General features: G+C 36.3%; 1 protein-coding gene across 1 annotated transcript in view; it reads right to left on the reverse strand.

The window, feature by feature from the left end:
• LOC129779759 (rab3 GTPase-activating protein catalytic subunit) overlaps window positions 1-8,695 on the reverse strand; it is a 526,672-nt gene extending 517,977 nt beyond the window's left edge. The window contains exon 1 of the mRNA XM_055787427.1: window positions 6,998-8,695. Within this exon, the coding sequence (XP_055643402.1) occupies window positions 6,998-8,457 (1,460 nt within the window). The 5' untranslated portion in view covers window positions 8,458-8,695. The remainder of the gene's footprint in view (window positions 1-6,997) is intronic.
• Window positions 8,696-11,662: the final 2,967 nt, after the last annotated feature.

The raw sequence follows: 11,662 nt of genomic DNA on the forward strand, positions 1-11,662 counted from the left end.
CTCGCGTCTTCCCCACCATGTTTTGCCTTTCGTCGCGGTTAGGAGCCTTCTGAACCTTGTATGTACGCAGGCCCTCCCGCTGCTTGGTCCGCTGGATAAATGAACTTGATAAATTCAGCTTATTGGCGACATCCCGGACCGAACTGCTCGGATCACGTCTAAACTGCTTAACTACGCGCTTGTGTTCTTCACCTTCCGGTCGATGGTTAGGTTCTCGAAGTATCGTTTTAGTGCTCTGCTGACCGTGGATTGGACGATTCCCAGCATCTTACCGATGTCCCGATGTGACAACTCCGGATTCTCGAAATGAGTGCACAGGATTAATTCATGACGCTCTTTTTCGTTCGACGACATTTTTCCAAATTTACGAAAAATTGACAGTGAAGCATGGCCAACGTGATCTATACACTCTTATCTGATTATAAGCGAAAGCTGAATATATAATTCCTAAAAATTAAATTTCTAAAGCGTTTTTTCCGTGATGTAATTTGATGTGACACACCCTTTATAACCATCAGCGAATTGAATTTTGATATTAAACCTCTCAAAATGCTTAATATCGAAGCAGCCACACGCGGAATCATGCATGATTTTCGGTTTTTGTTTCCCTATTCCTCATTTGATTAGTATTCATTGCCATAGGGTGACTTAAATATTATAGAATTACATGTAGAAGGTGTTCTCATTAACAGAAATTTGAAATTCAAAATGTAACTATACAAATCAACCACCTGTCCATTTTACCCCCTGTCTATATTACTGGCGGTATCGATTCTGAAGTAATGGGGTGTCGCAGAACAAACTCCAATGAATATTTTAAAAACATTAAAACAATATCTAAAGCGTTACATAGGGGTTTTTGAAAATTCGGAAAATTTCTAAAATGGCGGCCATTTTTGTTGAAAATGAGTTATTTTTTATGACAAATCGCTGTTTAAAAGCTCATAATAAATCGAAAAAATGAGATATCAAAAAACGGCCTTGTAACGCTTCAGATAATTCAGTTTTACATGCTGATAAAAAAAAAATCAGCCAAATCTGTCCAGTAGATCCTGAGATATCGACACCACCAGTTGAAAAACATGGTTTCGAGAAAAAAGCGTTTATTTTTTTTCTATATTGTGCAATTCCAAATGAAATCGAACTAAAAATGCAGATTTTAGAAACTTATAGTTTTGATTCGAACGAAAGTTTGTATTCCGTTTGGATTGGAGAAAATATGAGTTTTCCACAGCACTTGGGAATTTTTTGACTCAAGTGTAACTTTTGAAAAGAGCGTATTTTAGTAAGAGAAATCTTTGATAATATATATCATAAAAACTATGAGTCCGAAATAGTGTCTTAGAAAGAGTTATAGAGTATTGATGCGAAAAAATTATACACTGAGAAAAAAATTAGTACTCTTTCTAAATATATTCTAAATATGTATTTATATATTAATTTTTTTAATTGCCTTTGCTCAGTTAAGGCGATTATGGTACTACTCAACGACTTTCATTTTCAATGTCTGCGTTGTTGATATTTGTGATGACATTACCAGTAATTATTCGTAGAAATATTAGATATTCGTCTACACTTGCGATCGGGTCGCTGGTCAAATTTCTAGGAAAACGCTTTGTACATATTCCATCTACCATGCAAGGCGATAAAGGTTTCGAATCCTCGCATGAACCATACACCATAATTGTGGTAACAGTATCGGACAGTTATTCAAATTCCGGAATCTCGATCGAATTTCACGATCACTCGATGTCTTTAAAGTACATAGTCCTAACCCCATCTTAACTTTTGTGTCTATAAATTTCCTCACATTTCCACCTAAACTTTATACATAACATAAAATCATCGTCAGACACAATTTTCGTTCTAGATGTATCCTCCAATTGCAGAGAATGTGTTACTTTTCCACATCGAACACATTTTTGATATGTAGAATTAACTTTCATTAAAAAAAATTGGGTTTAAAAGCGTGTTTATTCCTCCCGAATATCCATTTTGCATTTTTGCTTCACAGAAATGGAACACAGCTCAATGTTGTCTATGTCGAATTGCGTCGTAAGGTTGACACATTTCGGACCTGAGGATCTTCGCGTACTTCGCCCATGAATCGTTGGTACAGCTCACGACATCATATAATGACATCATACGATACACATAAAATCCATCGAGCGTTCTCCTTTATTTTATTCGTCTGATATAGCTTTTCATAAATATTGTTTCAAAATGGCAAGATCACGTTGTCTAATGTTTGTACCATATTCATCTACTTCTTTCAGAACGGTCACACACATTCTAGAACTTGCCACTAAGAAGGCGTGTTGTTTGGTATAGAAATACCAACTAAGTACTACTAAAAATGATGAGAAAGCGAATGTTGGGAACGTTAGTGCTATCGAAGAAGAACATGGAGAGAGTCGTATGAATGATGTGCGTTAACGATGAATTCTAGATTATTGTTTTTTTTTCGAATCACTATTTCTCGCGTCATTGTGTAGACACCTCCTTGGCACGAGTTTTTCTATCCCGAGCGCGAAGTGCGTAGCGTCCAACTTTTTGAAGTACGATGTAACTGCGTCACGAATTTCTTCAGTGCTATCGAATCGTTGACCGCCGAACGCCTGTTTATTATTTCAGGCATTTCGAAATTTTGATAAAAAAAATATTACTTTGAGACCCACTTTTGCTCTAATTTTGACGTAGGACTACGTCTAACCTTTCAATGTAAGGGCCCATTTCAATATTTCGATGTGAAAAAGTGTTCAGTATTTGAACGGTCATACCTCTTCAAATCATTGATGGATTTTGATTTCAAATACACGAATTAATAGTAAATATCCCCAGCAATTTATTGTATGCTCTGTATATGTATACGATTTTTCAGTTCATTAATGAAAAATGAAAATAAAGAAATCCCTACTTTCCTATACATTTTGTCTGCGCTACCGCAGCAAACAACTATTCATTACCATCAATCACAGGAACGGTCGGAACGTAGGGACAAAGAGAAGACGAGTTGGGAAAGCAAAAGAGATTGGGCCTGATTTTCGAATACACTTCACGGTGGAAACGAAATAAACGGCACGCCTTTGAACTATGTTTTACGAGTTAGTGAAGTATCGAAGATAATAATGAGTTTTCAGGCAGAATGAGCACTTTTCAAATAAAAAATCATTCATGAAAATTAACCTCTTCGTATCAAACTGGTGTTCAATGTGAATGGAAAACTTTGTTTCCTTCATGTGGTATAATGATCTCATACAAAAATTTCATCTGAAGATAATTTGATATTATAATGATAAGTTTTAGTGGGAAACTAATTTCGTACCACCATAGAAACATTTATTGTACCCTAAAACCTTCACATTCCAAATTTGGTTTCATTTGCTTGATTAATTCTCGAGTAATGCAGAAATTTGTGTTTCATTTGTATGGCAGCCCCCCGTAGAGAGGGGGGTGGAGAGTCTAACCATCATAGAGATATTGATTGCATCCTAAAACCTCAATATGCCTAATTTGATTTCATTTGCTTGATTAATTCTCGTGTAATGCAGGAATTTGTATTTCATTTGTATGCCAGCCCCCCCTAAGAGAGCGGGAGGAGTTTCTATCCACCATAAAAACATTTATTGCACCCAAAAACCTCCACATGCCAAATTTGATTTCATTTGCTTGATTAATTCTCGAGTAATGCAGAAATTTGTGTTTCATTTGTATGGCAGCCCCCCTTATAGAGGTGGGGAGAGAGTGTAACCACCATAGAATCATTTATTGCACCCTAAAACCTCCACATGCCAAATTTGATTTCATTTGCTTGATTAATTCTGGAGTATTGCAGAAATTTGTGTTTCATTTGTATGGCAGCCCCCCTTATAGAGGTGGGGGGAGAGTGTAACCACCATAGAATCATTTATTGCACCCTAAAACCTCCACATGCCAAATTTGATTTCATTTGCTTGATTAATTCTGGAGTATTGCAGAAATTTGTGTTTCATTTGTATGGCAGCCCCCCTTATAGAGGTGGGGGGAGAGTGTAACCACCATAGAATCATTTATTGCACCCTAAAACCTCCATATGTTAAATTTCGTTTCATTTGCTTGGTTAATTCCCGAGTAATGTAGAAATTTGTGTTTAATTTGTATGCCGGCCCTCCTCAGAGAGTGGGGAGGGGTCTCAAACTATCACGAAAACCTTCCCCGGCCCCAAAAACCCCTACATACCAATTTTCATGTTGATCAGTTCAGTAGTTTCCGAGTCCATAAGAATCAAACAGACAGACAGACAGAAATCCATGTTTATATATATAGACTAGATATAAATTCGTTCGAACATTCACGCTTTCTTACCGAGCGAAAGTTCGTTAGTTCAATCGCAGAACTCTTCATTGATTGATCTTTACAATTTCCATTTGGCTCTTTACAATTTCTATTTACTATAAGTTTCTTATTACTTCTACCAAAACTCGCCATTATAATCTAAATTCATTTCCAGACAGAATTTTCGCTCGAGATTCTTGATTCATTTGCAAATAACATGTTTCTCCGTTACATGGAATATATGTATATGGGACGTTTATTCGAGTTCTGTAAAAATTAAACAAAGAATATTGTTGCTATCCATTATATCATCATTTGTTTATCTATCTTTTAACAATAAAACAAAAATTGAACGGAGAAAAATATTCATAACTAGAATAGTTAAGAGCTAATGAAGTGAGAGGGTTCAAAAAGAAGTTGTGCCATGGCGTTCACGATTCCAGCCCTTCTGGTTATCTGAAACAAAAAAAAATCGAACAGATTTTGAATCGGTAACGATGTCGCTATCGCATGAACCTTGGACAAGTCATAAACATCTTTTATGACAAAATGGTGGCCGTTTGAAAAACAAAATGCGATTTAAAAGGTTTTTCTTACGTTTTTCGATTATTTTGAAAAATAGTAAAATTAAAAAAAAAACATTTAGAGGTTCATGCGATAGAGAGATGCTTGCAGATTGTATCCATATAAATTCGACATGAATCGGTTCAGTAGAACTTGAGATATCGTGTACGCCAGTTTGAAAAAACTAGTTTCGAGAAAAACGCGCTTTGAGTTCATTGTTATAGCCGTACCAGGTTAGATATCGCATCACTAAAATGGCTCTAGCTCGGTAAATAATATGATTTTCGATAAGTCCTTTCATGGTATATTCTTGAATACCTAAACTACAAAAATATAAAGAAAAAAAATTGATTTGACTAGAATACTGCCTTAATACGGATCAGTAATTTTCAGTTATATTGTTTTTCCACCTGAGGATTATTTTCACTTCACACTAACGAAACACGAATCATAATTCCGCAAACGCGAAATCCAATTGGACTAACAACAATGACATTGTGGAACATATGATACATTTTTTTCGTACTTTCTCTCGAAGCTAATTAAAAATTTCAAAACTTCGTCTAAACATAACATTGATAACATCGATGGGCAGAGACGAATATAATATAATAAAGACGGGCCGTTCTTTATTCGAAGTTTGCGCTTAGCAACACATTTCGGCTTCCATTTTTGTCTATGCAGATAGAAGATATAGGAGTGCGTTGTTGCGTTATTACAACGCTTATCATGATGTAATTTTTGAACATATGGGTATTAATTTTTCCGAATTTTCCGATCTTACTTCAGAGTTTTCCGAAAATTTTCCGATTTTTCCCTTCACTATATTGGTTTATGGGCAGAGACAAATACAACAAAATAAGGTTGACTCAAATCAGACCATTCCTTCTTCGGGTTTTGCGCTTGGTGGTTCTTTCTAACAAAGGCTGGTCCCTTTGTATAGTTCTACGTCACTTCGGTTATGTCCCCGACATTATCCACCCGTCTTTTTATTTAAATGGTTCGTATGTGTTATTGTTCCCACATGTAGCGTAAATTTTTCTTGAGTTTTCAAGAGGATTACACGAAAAAAAAATTTTTTTTGGCCTTTGGGCATGTTTTTTTATATTTCTAAATTTTGTCGGTATATTTAGAGCATTGCGCTACACAAAGATTTTTTTCTCGTATCTTAAAATATATGAGATTATCTTTACATTGGATTTAGATGGTTTACCAAATTCCTAGTCCGAAAATAAAAATAATAATGCAGACGATGAAGAAAACTATTTTTATGTCTCGCAAGGCGAGGGATCGAGTGCCTTTCTCAAGGCAAGAGGGTGGAGGTGGTAGCGCTGGAGTAAATAGAGTAGAGTTTTCAAAGGGCCTTTCTCAAGGCTAGAGACGAATGAACTGCAAAAGTTTAAAGTCTCTATAATACAAGACCTTCCTTCCTTCCTATGTTGTACCATACTCAAACTCAAATATATGGCACTACAGGTCGGACTCGATTATATATAGTCGACCATTTCTTTTCAACAATTATTTTCAAATCCTATACATAATCGAATCTCAAGAAAACATTTTTTTCGTTAATGTATGAATGTCGAACAATGATAGAAAAATAGTTTTTTTGTGATTCGATTATGTATTGGATCCGAAAATTAACGTTGAAGGTGAAATTGCGATTATATATAATCGAGTCCGACCTGTACTGTCGAAATTTCATATTTAGTACCCTATACAATATTTGCCATACAGCTGGTGATTTGGTTTGGGGGCACTTTTTACTCCCGTACCCAGCCAGACCCTTTGGAAATATAAAAAAATATTTTTTTTGTACCGCGCAACACTGAAAAAAATCTGAAAAAATCACACATATCTAGAAAAGCCGTAAGAACACATTTAAATATGAATTAGAGTAGTACTGAATCTCTAAATTCCCAAAAATATTTTTTTTCGAAACTTCAATATTTTTTTAGTACTTCAATTTTTGATGAAATTTTGTTTTGATATTGTTTTGTATATTTTGTTGGAATTTTTTTTATTAGAAAATACACGAAAGCAATTTACAAAGAGGCGTTGCTTTGAACCAACTGGATGTTAGATGAAATCGTTTGTGATTATTAGAATCGTTACTTACCCCGGGATCTGAATGCCGCGTTCCACGCGGTACCGCATCTCCTGGGCGAACTCAGCCCACAGCTGGGCCACTGCACGTTTCCCACCATAGTACGAATTGCAAACCCCCAACAACATCGCGAGCCGATGCACCAACGAATCCTGGTGGGCCGATTTAATTTTCAGTGGATCAAACTCGCTCTGCCCCGGCTCTGGTAGATTATATACGTGAACTGAGTCCGGATCGGCATCCGGGAACATATAGTGAAGCATATCCCTTAGAATGTCGTCATTCAGCGAACCGTCGAGCTTAAGTTCAACTTTATTTGTGCCACCGGAAGAGATTCCGGGTATGACGGAGGAGAGTGATGGGATTTTTGATTCCGTCAAGCGTTCCAAAGCTTTCGTTCCTTCAATATTCTGTGAATTTCCGTACGCGAGCTCAGGAAAATATTCGGTGATTGCGCGTCGCGAATCGGAGATCTGCAGAAACTCCTGGATGCATTCGGATAGATAGCAGACCGGGGTCTCCTCAAAACGCGCGCGAAGACTCCATGCGTGAGCGTGTAAAGGATTGAGAGCAGAATGCGTTTGTGTGTCGAACACCACGTTGTCAGCTAATTGGTACCATGTGCAGTGAAGCACCAGTTCAGAAATGGGATCCACCGCAACGCCAAAAGGGAGCCCCACCTTAGTAGAAGACTCCTCGTTACCATTGTCCGAAAATGGAATATTCTTAGAGACAACATATGAATGGTTCAAAAATTTGGTCAAAGAATACGAGAAGCGAATCGAGACAATCGCGTGGTCTCTATAGGAAAAATCAACCTTCCCTTTGAACAAACTAATAAGACCCGACAAGAACTTGCAAGTCGGTGGAGTTATGTTGAGATGCACAATGTCGAAAGAAAGTCTGTATGAACCCGCCTCGCACACGCCAAGAAATACATTTTGAACCCTATCCAAAACATGAACAAACACCGGAACGTCGCAGCTGCTTCCGGCCACAGCGATATGAATCGAGCTCATCAGAATCCTAATCTGACTCTCGTTAGTGATAGAGTTCTTCACCGGAACGAGCACAACAAACTCCCTCAAACCGTACCACTGTGCCAGTGGATGCATTTTCCCCTCGACTTTCGGATCCACGATGCAGTAGTCATTGTTATACGACAACAAATCGAAAAAAGCCTGACAAACTTCTTTTTGCTCCGTTAACTCAACTCCATCTTCGGGTATAATCGCCTTGTAGTGGACAACATCCAGCTCGACATCGGCAAATTTTATTCTCTCCTTGGCGATTGACCACTCGCAAACCGAAAGCTGATTCCGTTCCAGCTCCGCATAACGATCCAACCGTCGGTAGCACAGATTCCACTCGTGGAATATTTCCTCCAGTCTTGCGTTGAAAAGTTCCCATTCCGAGGCGGTGGTAAAGTCCTGCTGGAAGAACTCAGTGTCGTCCACTTCTTCGTTTAACATTTTGCTCTTGTGTTCAATTTATTGCAAACTGATTGAAGTACTTATAACACGCGTCCACGAACACTTTTTCTCGTAAAGCAGTTAAAATGCAGCCAATAACATTCAATGCACGAATTGAACTGTCCTTTTGTTTAGAATATCACGATGTAAACAAACCGAAGGTCGTATCGTTTGTTTTTGTTTTCTTTTAATTTTCTCTTGCACAAAACTGAGATGCACAAACGAAAATAAAGAGAGCCCGATTACACCGTCGGTTGACCTAATCAGAGACGATTAAATGATAACGGTTCACAGAAATTGTGTTTCATTCGGTTTTGTTTTTGAGAATTTAATTTCAGTTTTTGTTGCAGTAAAAATCATATTGTCATTATTTCGAGAGACAATACTGGTTAGTCGCTCAGCACTATTTGTTGGGGAATATTTCAACCGCGTGAAAATAGCTAAATTGTCTATGGACTTTAAAAAAGCTTGATTACTCACAAAGGATTAAAGAAACTATGAAATGACTATGAACTACACACGCTGCTTGAAGAGAATTACTATACACATTTGGTGAAAATCGCTATACTCCCGGGCACGTCGTGTAATGATTTTGATCATTATTATTAGGGGCTGTCCACATACCACGTGGTCAATTTTAGGGGGGGTAGGGGGTATGAAAATGTCCACGCTTGTCCACGGAGAGGGGGCAGGGAGTATAGACTATGTCCACGTGGACATGAAAAATGAATATTTTTTCAAATATAATCACCGATACATTCTAAATTAAATAAAAACTGTTCCATATTTAAGAATTTCAAAACTTTCCGCCCAACTTGAGTATTCCGTACTTATCAATAAACGAATTGAGCTGCCTGAAAGTACTTCATATATCATAGAACTTCTTCACTGAAATCCATATTCTAAAAATAACTCACGTAAACTGTGAGCGACCGAGATATTTTGTATGACCCTATAACTTTTATGGTTGCGGGCTATGCATAGACGTTCCTAGCTCAAACCTATAAAAAATAAGCGATTCCATAATGGTTAAGTTTCCTTGATATTACACATATGGTTTTTTTTTTGTCAATTACAATTTTCTATAGAGCTTGTATAGAGCTCTCGAGAACAATTAGTCTTAGAATAATAATGTCTCTATAGTTTTTCATGCAGAATTTCGTGTAAAATCATTTTTTCGCATTACTTTTCTCGAAATTTTGGAATTTTTCAAAGTATTAGAATCCCGTCAATTTCTAGGGATTAATATTTCATTTGCGTGAAATGATCCATGCATCACTAGTCTTCAAACATGAATCAATTGACCCAGTATTCTATTTTTTTTCAGAAAATTTCGCATAGATTGCAGTTGTAAAACATTTGAATTGATTGATTGAAGTGCCTTTTAGAAGTGAAAAAATACTTAAAATTTTTCGTTTTTTAAGGGTTTTATTATTTCCCCCCAAAAATAGATGATAAATTTAATTGTTTCTATCAACAGGATTAAAGCAATCCAACCATTCTACAATTCCTTCCTCGACACTACAATGTTATTCCTGTTGTTATCTTTCACTATTTAAAATGTTCTACAACAGAATATTACGGAAAATTTTCTCATTTTTGCATTTGAAAAATAATAAAATATCTTAATACGCTTTGAATACCCTCTGAAAATTCTCTGAACTATGGCGGAAAAGGTTTTGAATTGCGCTACCGACTAAAGGTGAATCGGAATCCCAGAGTGAAGATGAATCGCCATTAGCAGTGATCGATCATATTCCGGAGTGGGCAAAAAAATTTTTCATCAAAAATTTTGAGTAACACTGTAACTCTGCCATAAAACAATGCAAAACAATGCATCTCTGTAGTAAAATATCCTACTGGAGTTCCATCTGAATCAAATGGAAGAAATTAATCAAGTTGATTGGATTATTACTGGCGTCTATGTGATATCAATATATTTTTTGGAAGTGTTTAGAAAATCGTGAACTAAAATGTATTTGGAAATGTTTTCAAATCCATTTATTTTTATTCGATTGGCGATTGGCAATCACAATTAGTAAAGCTCTAGATCAATCTTTGAAGTTTATATTCAGATGCGAATTGTTCCTCACCTGGTTAACTGTACATTGCGTGTTTCCGTGTTAGCAAACCAGATGGCCTTTATATATTCGTTTATAATGGAAAAACAAAAAATATCATATACTCACAAGTATTTCAAAATTAAACTCATATGAAGCATGTGCTTTGTTATGCTACCCATTTCTCTACCATACAAAAACAATGGCCCACAACTGAAAAAATAGAACCTTTTTTTGCATTTTTGGGAAGCTTACCCAGCAAACATTAAATCGTATAATTTTGCACGTGCCAAGTCTTACAAGAAATCCGAATAAATCATAATCGCATATAAAATCAATCAAAGTATGTATCATGTATATTTAAAATCGCATTAAATGTAAAAACTCGATTTCAAATGCCATTATCAAATTAAGTCGCAATTCGGTATAATAAACATAAATTTTATGATGCACATTGTCGTAAAATATATTCATTCCGCCTCATATGCGTATATTACGCTGATGCAGTTTGTGTGTCGTATAAGCGTATAATTTAAATCGATTCAGTACTCTAGTGAATCGTGTTGCATGCTGAAGAAAATCATGAAACAGTGAATCATATTAGATCCTAATAAAGAACATATTACATCATATTGAAATGTCAATGAAATGCTGATGCACTCGAAAGAGATAGCTGGTGGATGATAATCCAGACGACCGGAGTTCGAACCCACATCGGAGCAGTTTTCACCAAACATCAATCTGTACCATTTCAAACATTCATATTCCACTCCCAACACAAGTCAATCAAACAATTATTATTTCTACAAACATAAATACTCATATATAAAAATGGCGATTCGTGAGGCTATAATAAACATTTCACGAAAATATTTTGCACCATTTATTTTTTTTCTATGTCTGTAATAAATCGTATATGAGTATGGCAAAAATGCCCCTTTTCGATATTTGATTTCGTTGGAAAGTTACAGCCAAAAGTATGACCTCACCTCAAGGGATATACACCCTTATTCTCATTTACGGCCGTATCCGTATATTGATTCGTCGGATACGATACGTCGTCAAAGAAAAAGCTATCCTCATTTACGGCCGTATTTCTGTGTACTAGATTTGTTTGGTAAACTGTTTTATCGACATCCTTGACA

Source organism: Toxorhynchites rutilus, chromosome 3 (assembly GCF_029784135.1).
Source record: "Toxorhynchites rutilus septentrionalis strain SRP chromosome 3, ASM2978413v1, whole genome shotgun sequence".
NCBI lineage: Eukaryota > Metazoa > Arthropoda > Insecta > Diptera > Culicidae > Toxorhynchites > Toxorhynchites rutilus.